We start from the raw sequence: 17,958 nt of genomic DNA, 5'->3' as shown, positions 1-17,958 counted from the left end.
AGGTTCACACCATTCTCCTGCCTCAGCCTCCCGAGCAGCTGGGACTACAGGCACCCACCACCACGCCTGGCTAATTTTTTGTATTTTTTAGTAGAGATGGGGTTTCACCGTGTTAGCCAGGATGGTCTCCATCTCCTGACCTCATGATCCTCCCGTCTCGGCCTCCCAAAATGCTGGGATTACAGGCATGAGCCACCACACCCAGCCTAGAACTACTTCTAAGAAGACTTATTGCTCCCACAACAGAAGTCATCTCTCCTCTTGTTGTTCCCATGCTTTTTAATCCTATTAACTACATTAGTAAGATTCATTCTTTTCTTTATCATTTTCCATACAAGTAGTTATTTTTTAAAGCCTTTCTTAGACTATCCATCCTTTTTTGTGTCTCCTTTCTCTCCTCTAACAAGGGACTTCGAATTAGCTATGAGGAAATAACAGTTACGGGATTTGCAGGATGTGTGACATACTGCTCATCATTAGCTAAAAAAGAAAGGCAAACAATACATGCTTTGCAATGAAGAATGTTTCTATCGCTTTTAGTAAGAGTTTATATTTTAACCGCCAGTACCCCACTCAGCTGGAGCCATAGAAGGGTTGGAAGAAAATAAGTTATAAGTTTGCATGTTTCTCAAGGATCATGGATGAATTAAGCTATACAAAAACGTAGTTTACATGTGACAGCTATATGAGAAATGATTGTGCCCCATCCGTTAGCATCAACTTCTTTTGCTGACATTCATTACATAAATGCATAGTAATCAAATGCTGTAACACACAAAAAAGATGGCCAGTAAGAAATATTCCCCATACCAAACCAATCTTTAAAAAGCAAAACTCCTAAACTCCTAGCTTATCACAAATAAATAATAAAGTAATAATTTAAGGTTAATTGTACCTTATAAAGGTTTCAAAAAAATCCAGATTATCTTGAAACTTGATTAGAGATTACATTCTTGACTTTCTTCTCCTCTCTTTACCATACTAACAAGTCAAATCAGAGTCTGAGAAACAATTCATATTTCCACTTACTCTACTAAAGAAATTATAATCTTGCAGTAAAGGCTTACATTGTATAGTTTTTCAATACAAACACAGAGATGGTTACCAACACAATCATGTCATCACAAAACAATAATTCCTAATATTTTGGGGTCTCAAACTCTTAAAAATCTAACAGACACGATGGGCCCTCCATTGCTATACCAAGATTAAGTACTTCTATCTGGTTTGACATTTTCAGTATTACTTTCAGGGCTTGCCAAGTGGGGTTGGTGTGATTTCAGGGTTTTCTGTCTCTCCTCTCTTCTTCCTTTTCTCCTTTCCCCCCTCTCTTTCTCTTTCTTTCCCTTTCCCTCTGTCTTTTTCTGTCTCCCTCTCCATCCTTTTAGACATTTGTTTGACTATTTCTTTATCAAGCAAAATAAAGTCTTTAACTCTATTTTTATATAGAGACTGCTTAAGAAACAAGTATCAATATGAGCCAGCCATGCCATGTCTTCTAAGTCAGTGATTGCTTATAATACCCAACTAGCTGGGAAATGGAGGTATGTAGAGGTATGAAGAAGAGGCTGCTGGGAGAATATCATATCTATGAGCAAAATGTACAGAAAAAGGAAGGACAGAGCCTAGCCTTATCAGGCTTCACTATTTTGCCTAGGATTAGTTTTATTCAATTAGAAATAAGGCAAATTGAAGAGAATCTCTGTGGTATGTGTTTGATATGAAGTTGATATGAAGTTTCAAATCTAGGCCAAAATTTAGGCAAATTTTGGCCAAAACTTAGATAACTTTAGGCAAAAATTCAGACAAACTTAGGTAAAAATGTAGGCAAAAATACTCTACCTTCCTCCCTCCTTTGCTCCCTTTTTTTCCTCTCTCTCTCTCTCTCCCCCCTCCCTCTCTCCCTCCCTTTCTTTTTCTTCCTTCCTTTTCAGAATGACTAATACTGTAAACAGGGGGTTTGCCTTTTAAAGGATTCCTATTTATTGATTAATGTTTCTACTAATGGAATCATGATTGTGACAACAAAATGAAAGAGACCAAGTAAATTTTGATATTTAAAGATCCTATGTTAAATTTGAATTAATCCCCAAGTATGCAATCTTATGATGTTATTTGGATTTGAAATGAATAAGGCTGACCTACAAAAATTTATATATATCACATGTGAGGTTATGTGAGCTTGTCTATATTATAAAAAGGTAAAAGAGAAAGTATAATGCCATTGTGTATTTTAAATAAAGTTATATTGTAAATTTCCTTATCAGTTTTTAAAGGCATTCTTCATAGGCAACTTGATAAAGTGGAAACTTTAAGGTTTTCAGTACCAGGCAAAATTTGAATACCAACAACCCTAATATGAACAAGACACTCAAAGATGATAATAACTTTTTCTATTGCTATATGACATTGTGCAACTATTTAACTTTACTGATCCAAAATAGCTTTTTCATTATAGTAATGAAAATAATACTATTCTACAGAACTGTTAGCATTAATTATGAGAGTGTAGAAAGAATGCCAAGCATAAAATAGGTACTCAACAAAGAATGCAGTCCCCTGCTTCTCTTCACATATAAAAATTGGGGATATTAATTAAATTAGAACTTACCTAGGGTTGCAGTGAAAGGCTTAATGACAAATAACAACACAATGTATAAATATTAGCCATTATCAATGTTGTTGTTGTAATTGTTATTGTTACTGTATAAGTATTAAGGTTTCACTCCTGGTGAAAATGTCTTCTGAGGTACTGTGTATTCCTGTGAATTCTCTTGGTAATTTCAAAGACAATTAAGATTCTAAATTTTAAAATTTCAACAACTTGCATCAGTACAAAAGGCAGAGGCATCCAGTGAATATTTGTTGCAGTTTATAAATCACAGTATTCTTCAAATGCAAGTCCCATGTTTAACATGAAACACAGATAATCAAGTACAACTAAACACCACTTTTTATTTCGTGTCATAAATCTCCCTCAGTACCTGCCTATCTGAGAGTTTTGGCTACTTTTACAGATATTTTGTTTCAGTCCCCTTTGAAACAAGGGCATGAAGAATGCACTTGGCAAGTGATGTTTGCACCTCATGGAAACAACCCCGCAGGTGGCCTAAAAGAGTCTCTGGTCCACTTCTGGGTATTTGTCACTCAGAAAACCCAAAGTTCACTAGATCCACGCACAATAGTTAAGAAGAGATGGGAACCATCTGCTGACAATTCCTGATGTGGAAAATTTCTCCAAGATTTTTCAGTCTTTAAGAAAACCCCAAAACCGCAAATTTTTCCAAACCCACAGGGATCTAAAATTTCCTTCCTGGGATTCCAAAAAGTTGCAAAACTCACAAATTCTCTGAAGTGATAGCCAAAACACTTGATAATCATCACTACTCTGAAAGCATTGTGCCATCCAGGTGGAAGGCAGTTTTCTCTCCATTAAATTCTGGCATATTCTTTAAAAAAATTTATGAGAACACAATTCATGTAATTTAATATTTTTACCTGGTGTGGAGAAGAAAATCTCTTTTCATATGTCAGCCTACTTCCTTCCAAGGAAAAACGGAAACCTTTTCTTCTTATGCTGTCTTCAGATTCTGATTTTCGGACTCTGTCATTTTTCTCTTCTTCTCCAGACTGTTCTTTCTGTTTCTTTTTCTTTCTTCTGTTTTTCAGCTCTTTTTCACTTTTGGAGCTCAACTTAGATGCTACTGAAGAACTCTCTGAAAAAACTCCTATCCCACCAGCACCACTGAAGTCTCTTGATTCAGCAGATGCGGCTGCAGCTGCCGCCTAGAAGGGCACAAAGTATGTGGAAGTTGCATATAAACTTAAAAAGTAATTATCATGTTACTGCTTAATTGAGCTTCAATATCATGAAGATAATCTTGAAAAACAATTCTCCATTTTATTCTGTGTTTTAGAAAACAGTACATTGTTATTAGACCAATCAAAGAGTAAAATGGGCATTCATATGGAAGATGATACATACGACTTTTATGAGAACCTTCAAGCTCTGTCCTCACACTAGGATATCTAATTATCTAATAATATGAGAAAGACACTTAAATATCATAATAACATGTTCTATAATTCAAACAATATTTTAAGAAGGAAATAATATGGGAATTAAAGGCTTCCTATTTAAACCTGGTAGACATTTGCCTTTGATTCCATTTTCACACAATAAAGAAATTTAGTGCTAGTCTGAATTATTAAATGTAATTCAGTCAAGTATTATATTTTAATGACATTTTTCTCCGTGATTTAAATTGGGTATTTCACTAAGAAATGCACAGCAAAGACATAATACAGAGTGTTTATTTGAGAATCCTAGATCATGGCATCTGCATGAACTTGTAAAGTATAACAGTAGTTTTGGCAGAAAGATGGTGTTTAATATTGTTGCTATTACAGCAATATACTTTGACCTTTATTACATATTTAGGAATACTCGGTAATAAAAGGGAATTGTATTCAACATACAAGAAAAGACAAAAATAGGCAGTTGGATTAGTTAATGCCATTAAGTCAAGCAAATATAATTAGAGAAATTCTTGCCTTATTTTGAAGGCTTGTCAAGTCCAAATTAAAGGATTTGTAGAGTAGGAGGCAGAGAGTGCTAATGTTTTAATATGTTTACACACTAGTGATTTACTGATGTAACCCACAAACTTGCATTTATACACTTTATATAAAAGAGAACAAATATTGAATAAGCCTTTGCCTTTCCAGACTCAATGAAATAATTTTCTCAGTTTGATTCTGGTTTTCTGACCCTTACCACCCCTGGTGATACTGCAATGAAGAAGCAAGTGTAACTGAATTCCCCTTCCCCTAAGAAAATACTTCAACTGAGGACATGTAGGCTTATCTACTCTGCAAGTTTGAGTACATGAGGCCTTTGTTAATTGTTAATTTCCTCAAGGAGTCACAAGGGAGAAAAAAATGTCAGTAAAGCAATTATAATTATCCGTTTTTTGATGCCATTACTATTGACACTATTGACAGAGATCATCGCAATAAAGTAATAACTTCTTAATAACCAAACAGGCTCCTAGCACTTACCAAACACATATGACCTATTTCTAATGTCAACTACCTTGCCACTGACGTCAACATTTAGGTCAAAGAATTTAGATAAAGAAAAACAAAGGACCATATGCTTGTTCACTATACCTGAGCTTCTTCTTGTTGCTTTTTCAACTGTTCGAGCATCTGCTGAAATTCAGCTTCCTTCTGTTCAGCCTCTTCCAATGTGGCCTGATTCTGTTCCTCATAGGCCATGGCCACCACAGCCAAGATCAAATTTATTAGATAGAATGAGCCCAAGAAAATGACCAGCACAAAAAATATCATGTACGTTTTCCCAGCAGCACGTAGTGTCTGCAAAATGGAAGAGAGATTTTAATAAATTTTATATAGGATGTTACAAACTTACACTCTAAGTAATAAAATATTCTACAGCAATTCTCTTGAGTTTGGTGTTTTATGATTCTCAGAAAAATGATTTTATCTGTTCTCACCAGTTGATAAAGGTTTTCCCAGAAGTCTTGAGTCATGAGACGAAATAAGGACAAAAAGGCCCAACTAAAGGTGTCAAAGCTCGTGTAGCCATAGTTGGGGTTTCTACCAGCCTTCACACAGATGTATCCTTCAGGACACTGGCTGTAATTAGGTTAGAGGAAAGAAAGGAAGTCAATAACGGCAAGTCTGCTAATTGGTTTTCCTGTTTTAATATATGCCAATGTCTGTTTTATACAGGCACTAGAAAAAAGCCGATTTCTCTCACCTTACCCAGTACTTAACTCAGCACTAAGTGGACTGATTTATATAATAACAGAATCTATTAGGTCTACTTTGTGGATTCCTCTGTGATTCATAATTGTCATTATTATATTTATCATGTCTCCATATAAAAGCAATCATATCATGATTAATATCTTCTGGGACTTAAGGACAGGTAAAAAAGTCTGTAAGGAAAAAGTTGATTTTCACTGAGGATGTCTTGAGGCAGAAATGTGTGTAAGTGTGGGAACAGGGTAAAGAAGTGAGAAAAGGATAGGTGGGGCATGCTGCAAGGAGTGAATGACACTGTGTGGTAAAAATGTCATAGGAGGACCTTGAAGATCAAGCAGACCTGGCTTCAGTGTCTTGCCTGACACTTCTGAGCTGAATGATCTTGGGCAAGTTACTTAACTTGCTAATCTTCAGGCACCTCGCACGTGAGAATGGGCTAATAAGAGAACCTGTCTCACAAATTTGCAAACATTGAAGAAGATACTGTATGTAACGCATTTAGTACAGTACACACAGGAATGAAAATCAATTGATTTACTTATCATTGGAATCTGAAGATAAAGGCAGCATAGCACTGATCATAGGAGCCAAATGGAAAGCCTATTATCACTGGGAATTTTGCTACAGGTATTAGCTACTAATGTCCACAGTATCATCGTCCAAAGAAAGTGCATTAGACTTTTGTGTGTGGCTCTAAAATCTTGCTAAATAAAGAAAATTAACTGTGTTTTTAAATTTTCCTAGGATTTAGCTCCATGTTTCTTAATAGCAAACATTTGCATGATCCCAATAATAACAATTACAAGCACTTATTGAGCGATCTAAGTAGCTATACATTTATTAATCCACTTCATCATCACAAAAACCCTATTATTATAACCATTTGTCATATGAGGAAACGAAGGCAAGAAGAAGTGAGATTATATGATGGAGTCAAAGTCTGACTCTATGCAGACTCTCCAGTTTATGTTTTTAACCACTTTGCTAAAATATGCTAAATACTCCCCATGTCTCAGATATTAACATTATTTTCAGAGATCTTACATTTTAAGCTATGGAGAACATATTAGTATATATAAAATATTACACTTATAAAAAGTATGTGCTTAAGAATTCTATTAAGCTTCAGATGCATATTATACTGCTTTATTCTCTATTTTACATTGAACTAATTTGGAAGATTAGATGTGACCTAGCGTAGAAAAATAATTGCAGTAAATGACTGTGAAAGAGGTGAGAATCTACACTTATCCTGGCTATTCTGAGAGTCACTATGAAGTAGAATTTATGGAGGGTTTTGAGTGAGGAGTGAGTGGGACTGGATGAGTGGGAGGTGGCAGGTTATTGACACTGATGGAGCAGTGTGGACTGAAACTCAGTGGGAAGCACCACTTACCCTGCATCTGAGCTGTTGCCACAAAGCAGAGCATCATTTTGCCCCTCTAAAAAATAAAAGTGACCTATTTAAAGAGAAAGGAATAGAAAGAATCATTAAACGCCTGTAAAACACTTCAGCCACCCTGTTCAGGTGGCAAAGCTCACAAATGTTTTCAATCATAATGAGATGGATAAACTAATAAATATATATGGCTAAAGAGATCTTTCACAATGTTGAACAAATATCAATATATAACATTTTTGATTATACAAATGGTTAGCAAATCTATGTTAAAAAGAAAAATGTTCAGAAGGAATTACTATGATAACATTCTTATATCAGCATTCATTGCAAATATAAGCTCAAATTGCATGGGATACATTAAGAAAGAGCTGCCAGTCTATTGCTGGGCACAAAAAGTAAGAAAGAAGAAAGCCTTGTTGTTTCTAGGTGTTTACATGCAAATAAATTTTACCTTACATATACTTTTCTCCCCAGGCTCAAAATAGATTCAGACATTTTTTCCCGCCAATTTTAACTTAATTTCCTGTGAGAAGTGGGATTAGGTATTTATTCCCTCTTATGATACTGTAAATAAGTGTTTTGTTTGAAATTTCTGCTTGATTTCTGCCTTTCAAATGAAGAAAATAAACTTGTTTCTTTGGAGAGATGTGTTGTCTGAGTATATCTAGTTTTTATTTTTAAGCTATGGAGAGCTATCTGGTTTTTATTTTTAAGGTATGACATATAACTTCAGTAAGTTGCAAAGATGATCTCAGAAAACATGCACACACATGCAAACATACGTATTTTTATATTCACATACAAACATGCACACACATATGAAAAATGACAGAGGGGCTGGGCTCAATGTTAAGAAATCATGCTGAAGTATATGGCATAAGCTTATTCTGATGTTCATACCTTAAATATAATCGAACTAAACTGGTAACTACAATACAATGATGACACTAAAGGGACTAATTAGAATATGAATAAGTGAATGGCTAAATCAGGGTTACTTAACCTTCTGAGGAGCACACAAATTCTTATTTCATCTTGATAAATGGTTTCTCTATTTTCAGATATAGCATATGTACTCAATGCATATGTTGCATCAACCAAATAGGGCCAAATTATTTCCCCTCAGTCTTCTTAACACATTTCAGTGGAATACACTGAATACTTCAAACTACTGATTTATTTATTAAAATGACTGAAAAACCTGATTAATGTCTACCAAATAAACATTTTTTAATATGGCATAATATGAAATTACTTTCAACATGAGTATAAGACAACACATTTTCAAATGAGAACTTTTACTATATCAATGGACAGATAAGAAAAATAGAATAAGGTATCATTTGATATCTCTTTTATACGTATTAAATCATCTTAAATTAGTCTAAGTCACTTGATTCACATCTAAATTGAGATAATTTCCATTATACATAATATTTAATATTTAGAGAACTAAACAACTTAATGGTTTATAGAGTATATCTTACTTTTATCCTCAATATATTCATCCCAGTTAAATATGCTCACTGTCCTATTGAAAGTAGTACCATTCCCATCCAATGAATTGTTAAAGAAGGAAGTGATATTTATTTCAAAGGAAGAATTATCTGGAGGCCATTGCAAACATTTATTTCGTAGGTTGCCCATGAACAACTGCAATCCTATTAGTGCAAACACGCTTAGACAGAACACAGTCAAGATCATGACATCAGAAAGCTTCTTCACTGACTGGATCAGGGCCCCCACAATGGTCTTCAGGCCTACAAACAAAATCAGAAGGGGGAATTTAAATATACTACTCAACAGCTATTTTACCGGCAAAAATATCATGAGCTTGTCCTGGAAAATAAAAATGTCATGCAGAATGCCAACAATATTAGTTTAATGTTTGTGATTGAATAACATTTTCATGAAAAGCCTGCTAGCTGGTGAAAATGAATGAAAGCAGAACTTGTATGTTCATTAGAAAACTGTGAATGGAAATGAACCAAATGTGTATTTCCAAACACTCTTTAGAGCAAAAGAATGATTTTGTTATTCATGCTTAAACATCAACCTTGTGTAAATATTTTGCTTTTATTTGCAGATGTCTTACTCCCTAACCCCTTACTGGTTTTAGAAAAGTCTATGTGAATAGAGTAGTAAGAAATCTTGAAGTCGATGAATTATGAGGTTATATATTTGTGAATTCTGCAAGCTTGAGTATGGGTTAAAAAAAGGAAGACATCTGAAATCTGAGCCCCATGCAGCACTCATGCTATCCCCTGCTCTTTCATTTATCTGCAGCTTAAAAGATTGCCAGTTTTAGGCCTAAACTGTCAAATTTGCATCAGTCTGAATGTCTCTTAGTTTAGCTTCTATGCGGAAAGCTTGATGTTATAGGATGCAAACCATGTAGCCTGTTACTGCAAATGCCTCATGCAACACTTGTTAAACTCAAAGGCTGATTTAGAATAGTTTTAAAGAAAGCAACGAGTAAAAAGCAAAGAATCAAATCCATCCAAAAAATGATGTACCAATTCTTGCTTTTTTTACATATTTATTTGCAATATGCAACTAGCAACAAGGCTTCTGCACAAAAGCTGTGATTGTAGCACCACTGTAGCTAAAGTCAGCCTCGGTGTTTAACCTAGCTCTCACCTGGAATGACTGAAATTGTTTTCAATGCTCGGAGAACTCTGAATGTTCTCAACGCTGAGACATTGCCCAGGTCCACAAACTCTGTCACATATCTGTAATAGGGGGTTCACACACAAACACAATGACAGAACACAAGAAACAGTTGGAGATATAAGGGGCCTACCACCTTATACCATTTTCTTCTTACCTGGAATTACAGAAATAGTTTTCAAAGCTCTCAAGACTCTGAAAGTTCGAAGAGCTGAAACATTGCCTAGGTTTACAAATTCTGTTACATACCTGTAGAATTAAATCAGAGTTATTCAGAATTTAGGGAAATCTACGTCTTCCTTGGTCTTTCATCAAGACCTTTTTAATTTCATGAGTGTCGCCATCAGCTTTCCCAATTAAGAGGAAAATGGCATTGTCATCAATCATAATCTCTGTTATTTGGGAAACTTTATTACTTTACAGTGCTAATTGAAACCAAAGCCATGTAATTTACTATGATAGTTCCTAATTTCTCCAAACTGGATAATTTGATTGGAAGAAAACTATGATTACTAAGAAAAATGCTTGGTCTGTCAAGGCAAGCCACCAAGGAAAATATAGTATAGGCTCCCACCAGTGATTTACTCTTCCAGGATAGAAAATGTATTAAGATACTTACGCAAAAGTAATGACTGTGAAATCCAACCAATTCCATGGATCCCGTAAAAATGTGAAATCTTCTAAGCAAAAGCCCCTTGCAAGTATTTTAATAAGTGATTCAAAAGTATAAATTCCTGTAAAGGTATACCTGAGAGAAAATAGCCAAGCTCACATTAAAAATCTAGTGGTTAATTTACATGTACAAATCTTAAAGACGACATAAACAGCAAACAAAAATTAGACACTTCCATGTTGGTCCCCCTACGATATAGAGTTTAGGTGGGGCTTAAGTCAAAAAAGAAACATTAAATTCCAAAAGACGTTCTCATTGACCGTAAATAAATGTATATTGCATTTTCCACATTAATTAATTTAAAGGATCCAAATAATGTGGCTCTATATGAAAGACATAATCTGAAATACACTGGCATTCAGTCTGATTTGAGCAAATAGGTATTAATCCAAAAATGAGTGAAGCGTTTGTATTTCATAAAATATGCACCATTAAAAGCCATCAAACATATACTAGTAACACAGAACCGTGGTAGTCATTAAAAAAGGAACATAAAAACTAGGTATACTTTTTATCAGTAGATATTAGTAAATCACTGGTGATCTTCAAAAGAACATAAGACTCACAAAGAAGATAAAGGGCTGCAGATAACAGCAGTCAAACTACTGCAGTAATTTACACAACTAAGTGAGCCCACTACAAGCTTTGTCCTAGAAGACATTTAGTGACAGAAATGAATTTGAATCAGGGTCTGGTTAACAGTAGCTAGCATGATTTGTTAAAGAAATTGAGGAGGTCTCAAGGTGTTAAAAGCACAATATGAAACATAAAGGGAGGTCAATATTGAAAAATATTTATACTTACTCCACATTCTTTGTCCAGTCTGGAGGGTTACTCATGGTCATAAATACACAGTTGGTAAGAATCGTGCACATAATGAGCATATTGAATAAAGTAGAAGAATATCGTCAAGGAAGACAAAGTTCAATGGAAAAATCTTACTTTTATGCACTACCATGCCTTCACCACCATGAAGTTTAAAACTTTAGTGCTTATTATTATTTTGTTGCTTATTATTCTGTTATTGACCCTTTTTTTGCCATTTCTATAACTCAACAACCTCATATTTAGATCTTGTCTTCAGGCCAAGCCATCAACTATTTTGAGGCTATTTAGGTACCTTTAGCAATTAAAAAGATTAAATGCAAAGAAATTAGTTCATCAGTGAATAATTTATCAACTTAAATTTTCTTAATGACAGACTCAACTGAACATTAAAACTGCAAGTTCAGCACGTATGTAAACCCTGGCAAAAATTCAACAAGACAATTCAAGTAATTAATTAAATGTATTATAACATCATTCTAAAAGTTACCCTGGTGGAATGTCTTATAATAAGGTCCTTTCTAAACAGAGGTTATAATATACTGTAATTGCTCATAAAATCCTGAACTATGAGAGAAGATGGCGGGTGTTAGCACTGGCATTTCTGGGGTTTGTAACTAAGGCAAAATTACTTATTAAGTTCCCTGAATCTCAATTGACTTGGTTATAAAAGTAAGAAAAAGTAATCATGTAACAGGATTGCTATGAAGATCAAATTTGTTAAAATATGTAAGTCTCCTTCAACTTAAGGGCCCTAGTGCATAATAGATGCTCAATGAATTGCTTCCTGGATCATACAGAACACAGTTTATTACAAATGTTGGGTTGGTTTCACCCTATCCCACTTTGTCTTTGCAGGTATAGCCAATGCCCTTCACTTTCCTTGACATTAAAAAACAGCAAAAGACAAAAACCAAAACAACTATTTAAGAAAATATTCAGTACTCAGATAATAGTAATGACTTTCATATTTAATAAAAAGCATAATAAAGATTTAGTTGCCATTATGTAAAGTGGCACTCTTTATCATTGTGAATCTGGACACAATTATAGAAATTCCAGAGAGGAAATACGTGCTCTTCATATCTTTTCTCACTCCTAATGTTTTTACTATAAATGATCACATTACTTACACATAATGAAATATCAACACTATTACAACTGGACAATGTTGTGTTGATCTAGAAAGAAAGTTCATTTGCATCTAGTACTGGTTTTAGTCAAAACAATAATAATAATTATTATTTTTTAATTTTAGTAGCTGTGTTGTAAGGCCCATGCTTAATTCTCAGTTTTTTCATCCATATGAAAACACTCATAAGTAAATGATGTGCATCAGCCACGTGAGGGCACTATAATCTAGAGAACACACACACACACACACACACACACACACACACACACACAAAATACCATTTCAAAGAAACACAATTTTTCTTTATTGCTGTAACAAACAAAAAACTAAATTAAATAAAGAATGACTTGCTATTGGTATATAAAACTAGAGGGTCCCCTGTGCTTGTTGGTCTGCTGAGCCCTATTGGGGAAAAATAACACCCCGTGGCAGTGGCACCATTCTAAATTTATGGTCACAAACCTCAGTGGTCCTCAACACAGTCCTGTATTTTCCCACTAGGCTCCATCTCTCACTCTCTGCAAAGAAAAATTTCAAATATTCTCCACTTTCCTCCAGCTTCCAACCCTCTTCTTACTTCCGGCTCCATTTCAAGCTGAAAACTTATTTTCTACTTTACAGAGAAGAGACAGCATCACAATGCCCCGCCTCCACTTCCCACCCCCAAATCAACAAACTTCTCCACATTGAGACCAATCCTTTCCTCCTTCCTGTTACAGTGGGGAAGTTTCCAATCCCTCCACCGGTATTCTGGACACCTTCCCCATTCCAGAAGACTTCAGCAATCTCTTATCTCTCTCTTTTCTTATCCTTAATGGCTCCCACCTTACTGGCTTTTTCCCAGCAACACAAACTTGCTTACGTCTCCCTTGTCCTGGCATAGGGGAAAGGATATTTCTCTCCTGTGACTCACAACCCTCCTTAACTACTACAGCCTTATCTCCCTTTTCCATATCACGGCCAAACTTTTTGAAAGAGCTGCTTATCTTTCCTTTTCTTATATATCTATCACATATTCAGCCTACCAGCTTTTCTTTCTAAAGACGGCAACATCTTCACGTTTTGTCACTAAAAACAGAAGGATAATTTGAGTTTATATTTGACATGCTTTCTAAGCAGCATTCAACAAGGATGGTTCCTCCCCTTAGCATTAAGTTATCTTCCCTCTGCTTTCAGGAGGTTCCAATTCCCTGGCTTCTTCATGCCTCAGGGCACCAATTTCTCTGTATTCTTTGAAATGTGGCATTTTTCTTTTTGAAAAGAAAGACATAAGGTATGTAAGCCATCTACCTCTCTTCTACTCTCCTCATCCTAGTGTAGTTCATCAACAAACATTGCTCAACAAACATAACCATTATGTACCCACCATTCTCAGATACTTCTCTCCAAGCCAGACCGCTCTTCTGAATTCCACATACTTGATTGTCCATATGACATCTGTACTTACATATCTTATCAACACTTCAAATTTTGAATTCTAAAACTGAACTTTTGAAAAGTATCTTTTAATCTACTCCTCCATTCCTGCTAATTACTTACTCCTTTGACATCTCTGTGTCTTATAAAATGTGCATAATATAGCCAGAGACCTATGAGAAATCTTAGATTGCTGTCTCTCCTTAAATGTTCACATCTAATTAACCATCAAATATTGCCAATTCTGCCTGCTATCTCTGGATTCAGTTACTTTTTTCCATCCCCATATCACTGCATGGTCCAAGTGTCTGTCAAGACTAGCGTCAAATCTAATAGTCCATCTAGATTATTGCAGTCTCCTCTAAACTGATGTTTCCAAATTCATGTTTGGCTCCATTTAATCCATTCTGCATACTGTGCTAAAACGACCATTGTAAATGTAATATGCATCATTTTGGTAGCTTTCTATTACTCTTAGGATGATGATCAAATGTCTTAACACAGAGTCAAGACGCTAGGAGGTCTGACCCCTGTCTACTTCTCCAGTTTCATTTTCTTTTCTCTTAATTGCATTATCCCCCTTTGGATAATACTGTAATTATTTTAGGTTGTCAAATGTTATGAATGTTTTATATGCTGTTTCTGACTTTAGGGTCTTGGAAATGTCACCTCTCTTTTTCTTTAGTACTCAGATTGACCTATTACCAGTTATATACCCCAGCAGCCCTTATATTATTCCTCTAAAGACAAATTTTAATGATGATCTTCTCAACTACTCTCTGAGCGTCATGAGGACAGGAATCACGTCTATATTATTCACCATTATAGCCTTGCTATTTCACAGTGTCAGTTGACCATTTAATGAAATTAATTTTGCAATTCATTTGTTACCAAATGGGGTTTTTAAAAACAATTTTTGATAAATTATTTAAAAATACAGCATAAAGTTTGTCTTCAAATATATTGTTGGCCAGGTGCCATGGCTCTCGCCTATAATCTCAGCATTTCAGGAGGCTGAGGCAGGCAGATCACTTGAGGTTAGGAGTTTGAGACCAGCCTGGGTAAAATGGTGAAACTCTGTCTCTACTAAAAATACAAAAATTAGCCAGGCGTGACGGATGCCTGTAATCCCAGCTAATCAGGAGGCTAAGGCAGGGGAATCACTTGAACCCAGGAGGCAGAGGTAGCAGTGAGCCAAGATCACGCCATTGCACTCCAGCCTGGGTGACAGAGTGAGACTCTGTCTAAAATATATATACATATTGTTTACACAAGTTTCTACATTTTTTGAGGGTAAAAATATAAGAAAAATAGAAGATGGAAATTAACAGCCTTATGCGATTATGCTGCATTATGGACTCGGCAATGGTTTTATGACACTGGAAAACTTACTCTTTATAGTGGTATAATTTAGTTATATATAAAAAAGTAAAATATATATTTCAACATTAACAAGAGAAATAATTATTTTCTAATTAGTCACTGATAATAAGTCAAAATTTCCTTATTTCATGGCTATCATTTTAATAAAAGTATACACTTAAGTGAAAAATTCTGATACATAAAAAGAACAATTTTGCTTTTAATAGAAAAATAGTAGATAACTAGGGTCAAGTTTTTACACTTGTGGTTTGATAGGTATCTCTAAATAGGCTTAAAATTCACTAAGTTTCTAAATCATTGTTAATTTATTTCATCAGTCACATACTTTACAAATTCCTGGATTCTGGTGAGTGACTGAAATAGTTTCAGATGATCTTAAAAATACTCAAATATGGCCAGGCGCGGTGGCTCACGCCTGTAATCCCAGCACTTTGGGAGGCCGAGGCGGGCAGATCACGAGGTCAGGAGATAGAGACCACCCTGGCTAACACGGTGAAATACCGTCTCTACTAAAAATACAAAAAATCAGCCGGGCGTGGTGGCAGGCGCCTGTAGTCCCAGCTACTCTGGAGGCTGAGGCAGGAGAATGGCGTGAACCCGGAAGGCGAAGCTTGCAGTGAGCCGAGATTGCGCCGCTGCACTCCAGCCAGGGCGACAGAGCGAGAATCCGTAAAAAAAAAAAAAAAAAAACTCAAATAACAAAAACTCAAATACAAAAGTATTTAATGTAGGTATGGATTTTGCATTGGTGATGCCATGCATCAAAAGAGTATAGAAACTCCACATCAAAGCAGATTTCAAAAGGCTCAAACTAGTAGCAAAATGCATACATCCTATATTATTTTTTAAATGTATAATCCAAGTCATAGAGTACATTTTTCAAAAGAACAATGTATCCTGGAACAATATTGCTTTAAGAACTTTGCAATGTAAAATAAAATAGAGGCAGATAAACCTTTTATAATATGAGGGGACAAAGATGTTTTTTAATCTATTAATTCCTTTATGCCAGGTATAAATAAAAGTGGGTAAACCTGTTGATTGATACTAACCTGCGAGTTGGCAAATGTAAAATATTTCCTTTGTGTACATTATGAAGAAACACTTCTTCAAGTTTTTAGTGAAAATTGTTTAAGTAGCCCTTGACATGGAGCCTGGATCATCATAACACTGGCACGCCCACCCCTGTCTCCGTGGAGCGAGGATGAAGCACCATGAGATTTAGAGCAATGAACCATGGTCAGATACATCCCTTACCAGCCATGTGGGCTTCGGCAATTTGTTTAATTCTTTGAGGCTCAGTTTTCTTATATAAATGTGGATAATACTTTTCTTACAGTATACAGTCATTATCCACTAAGATAATAATTATTGGTTTCTTACCATTAATAACTCATTTATTGAGTATAAAATTATAGGACATTTCTTTGTTATTCTATAGGAAGGAAAATACATTATGCTCTGTTCAGAGACTTTGTAATAATATATAATATCCAGAGAAGTTGCAGAGGGTTTTTTAACCTATATATAAACTAGAAGTAGAAGATAGCCTGATGTTAGAGGTTTTCTAATGTAAAAATGGATAATTTGAAGTAGAATAGAATAGGTCTTTTTCTGCACACCCGTGCATATTTCTGAGCCAGCAGAAAAATTGAGTAAATGTCACATATACAGTGTTAAACATTGGATTGTTTAATTTTAATATGAACAAACTCCTATTTGCCAGTAGATAACTAAATGATAACATATGAGCATTGAAAACAAAAGAAAGAGAAATTGTTGTGTCATCTGCTTTCATATAAACCTGTATATTTCTTTTCATGGAAAACCATGATATTTCATATCTCAGTATGGACACTATTTAATGAATTAGTAAGTTGGAGCAACTAAGAAGCACCTTTGAAATGCATAAAACAAGAACACTGGCAATGTCCCAAGTATATTAAATCCGAGGGTTTAAAAATCATTTGTTTTCTATTGGATGCAAAATGCAAAGAGCCAAGAATCAAAAAACCTGGTCTGAAGTTTTAGCTCTGCCACTGATAGAAAATGTAGCCTTAGAAAAAACTAAATATCCCTGGGTTTCAGTGAACTCATCTACAAAATGAGACAGAACTGACCACATTGTTTGGGTCACCTGCAGGTCTAAACTCTGGTGCTATATAAAGATTTTGTTTGCAGAGTCAGAGTAGGGATTTCTATAAAGTTCTTTGTGCAATTCCTTAAGCAATATGAGAGTTTCCTTTTTGCTAATCTTACAGCAGTTGCTGCTAGAATTTTAGCTATTACTGTCACAGATATCCTTTATTGAGTACCTACTAAGTACTAGCATGGGATCTGGTGCTAGATACTTGTCATACATTTTATCATTATTAATGTCTAAGCTGTGATTATAATTTTACAGATAGAGAAACTGAGATTCGAAAGAATTGGAGTAACTTGGACTAAGGTCATATAGCTAAAAGGTAAATTTTAGAGATAGGGTTTGAATCTACGTTTTCTGATACCAAAACCTATGTTTTCCATTTTCCTACCATTTTCAAATGATAGGTAGTTCAGCATTACTAGTGTGATTTGGAGGGAGGGTCTCAGCTCTTTGGCAGCCTAGTCCCATGTCATGACTTTAAATACCAGCTGTACACTGACAGCTCCCAAAGTTGA

The 17,958-nt window shown here is 35.1% G+C and overlaps 1 protein-coding gene across 3 annotated transcripts in view; it reads right to left on the bottom strand.

The window, feature by feature from the left end:
• The window catches only part of SCN2A (sodium voltage-gated channel alpha subunit 2), a 152,466-nt gene that overhangs the window by 72,782 nt on the left and 61,726 nt on the right, over positions 1-17,958 (bottom strand). For 2 of the 3 annotated variants that reach the window (XM_055380242.2, XM_055380241.2), the window contains exons 4-11: positions 11,343-11,433; positions 10,485-10,613; positions 9,836-9,927; positions 8,683-8,955; positions 7,190-7,253; positions 5,520-5,661; positions 5,173-5,379; positions 3,499-3,786 (exon numbers count right to left, since the gene is read on the bottom strand). In XM_055380242.2, coding sequence (XP_055236217.1) covers positions 3,499-3,786; positions 5,173-5,379; positions 5,520-5,661; positions 7,190-7,253; positions 8,683-8,955; positions 9,836-9,927; positions 10,485-10,613; positions 11,343-11,433 — 1,286 coding nt within the window. Of the gene's footprint in view, positions 1-3,498; positions 3,787-5,172; positions 5,380-5,519; positions 5,662-7,189; positions 7,254-8,682; positions 8,956-9,835; positions 9,928-10,022; positions 10,115-10,484; positions 10,614-11,342; positions 11,434-17,958 lie in introns of all 3 variants that reach the window. The other variant, XM_055380240.2, reaches the window with a different exon arrangement.

The sequence above is a fragment of the Gorilla gorilla genome, chromosome 11 (assembly GCF_029281585.2).
Source record: "Gorilla gorilla gorilla isolate KB3781 chromosome 11, NHGRI_mGorGor1-v2.1_pri, whole genome shotgun sequence".
NCBI classification, from domain to species: domain Eukaryota; kingdom Metazoa; phylum Chordata; class Mammalia; order Primates; family Hominidae; genus Gorilla; species Gorilla gorilla.
This window is presented reverse-complemented; position numbering and strand designations above follow the sequence as displayed.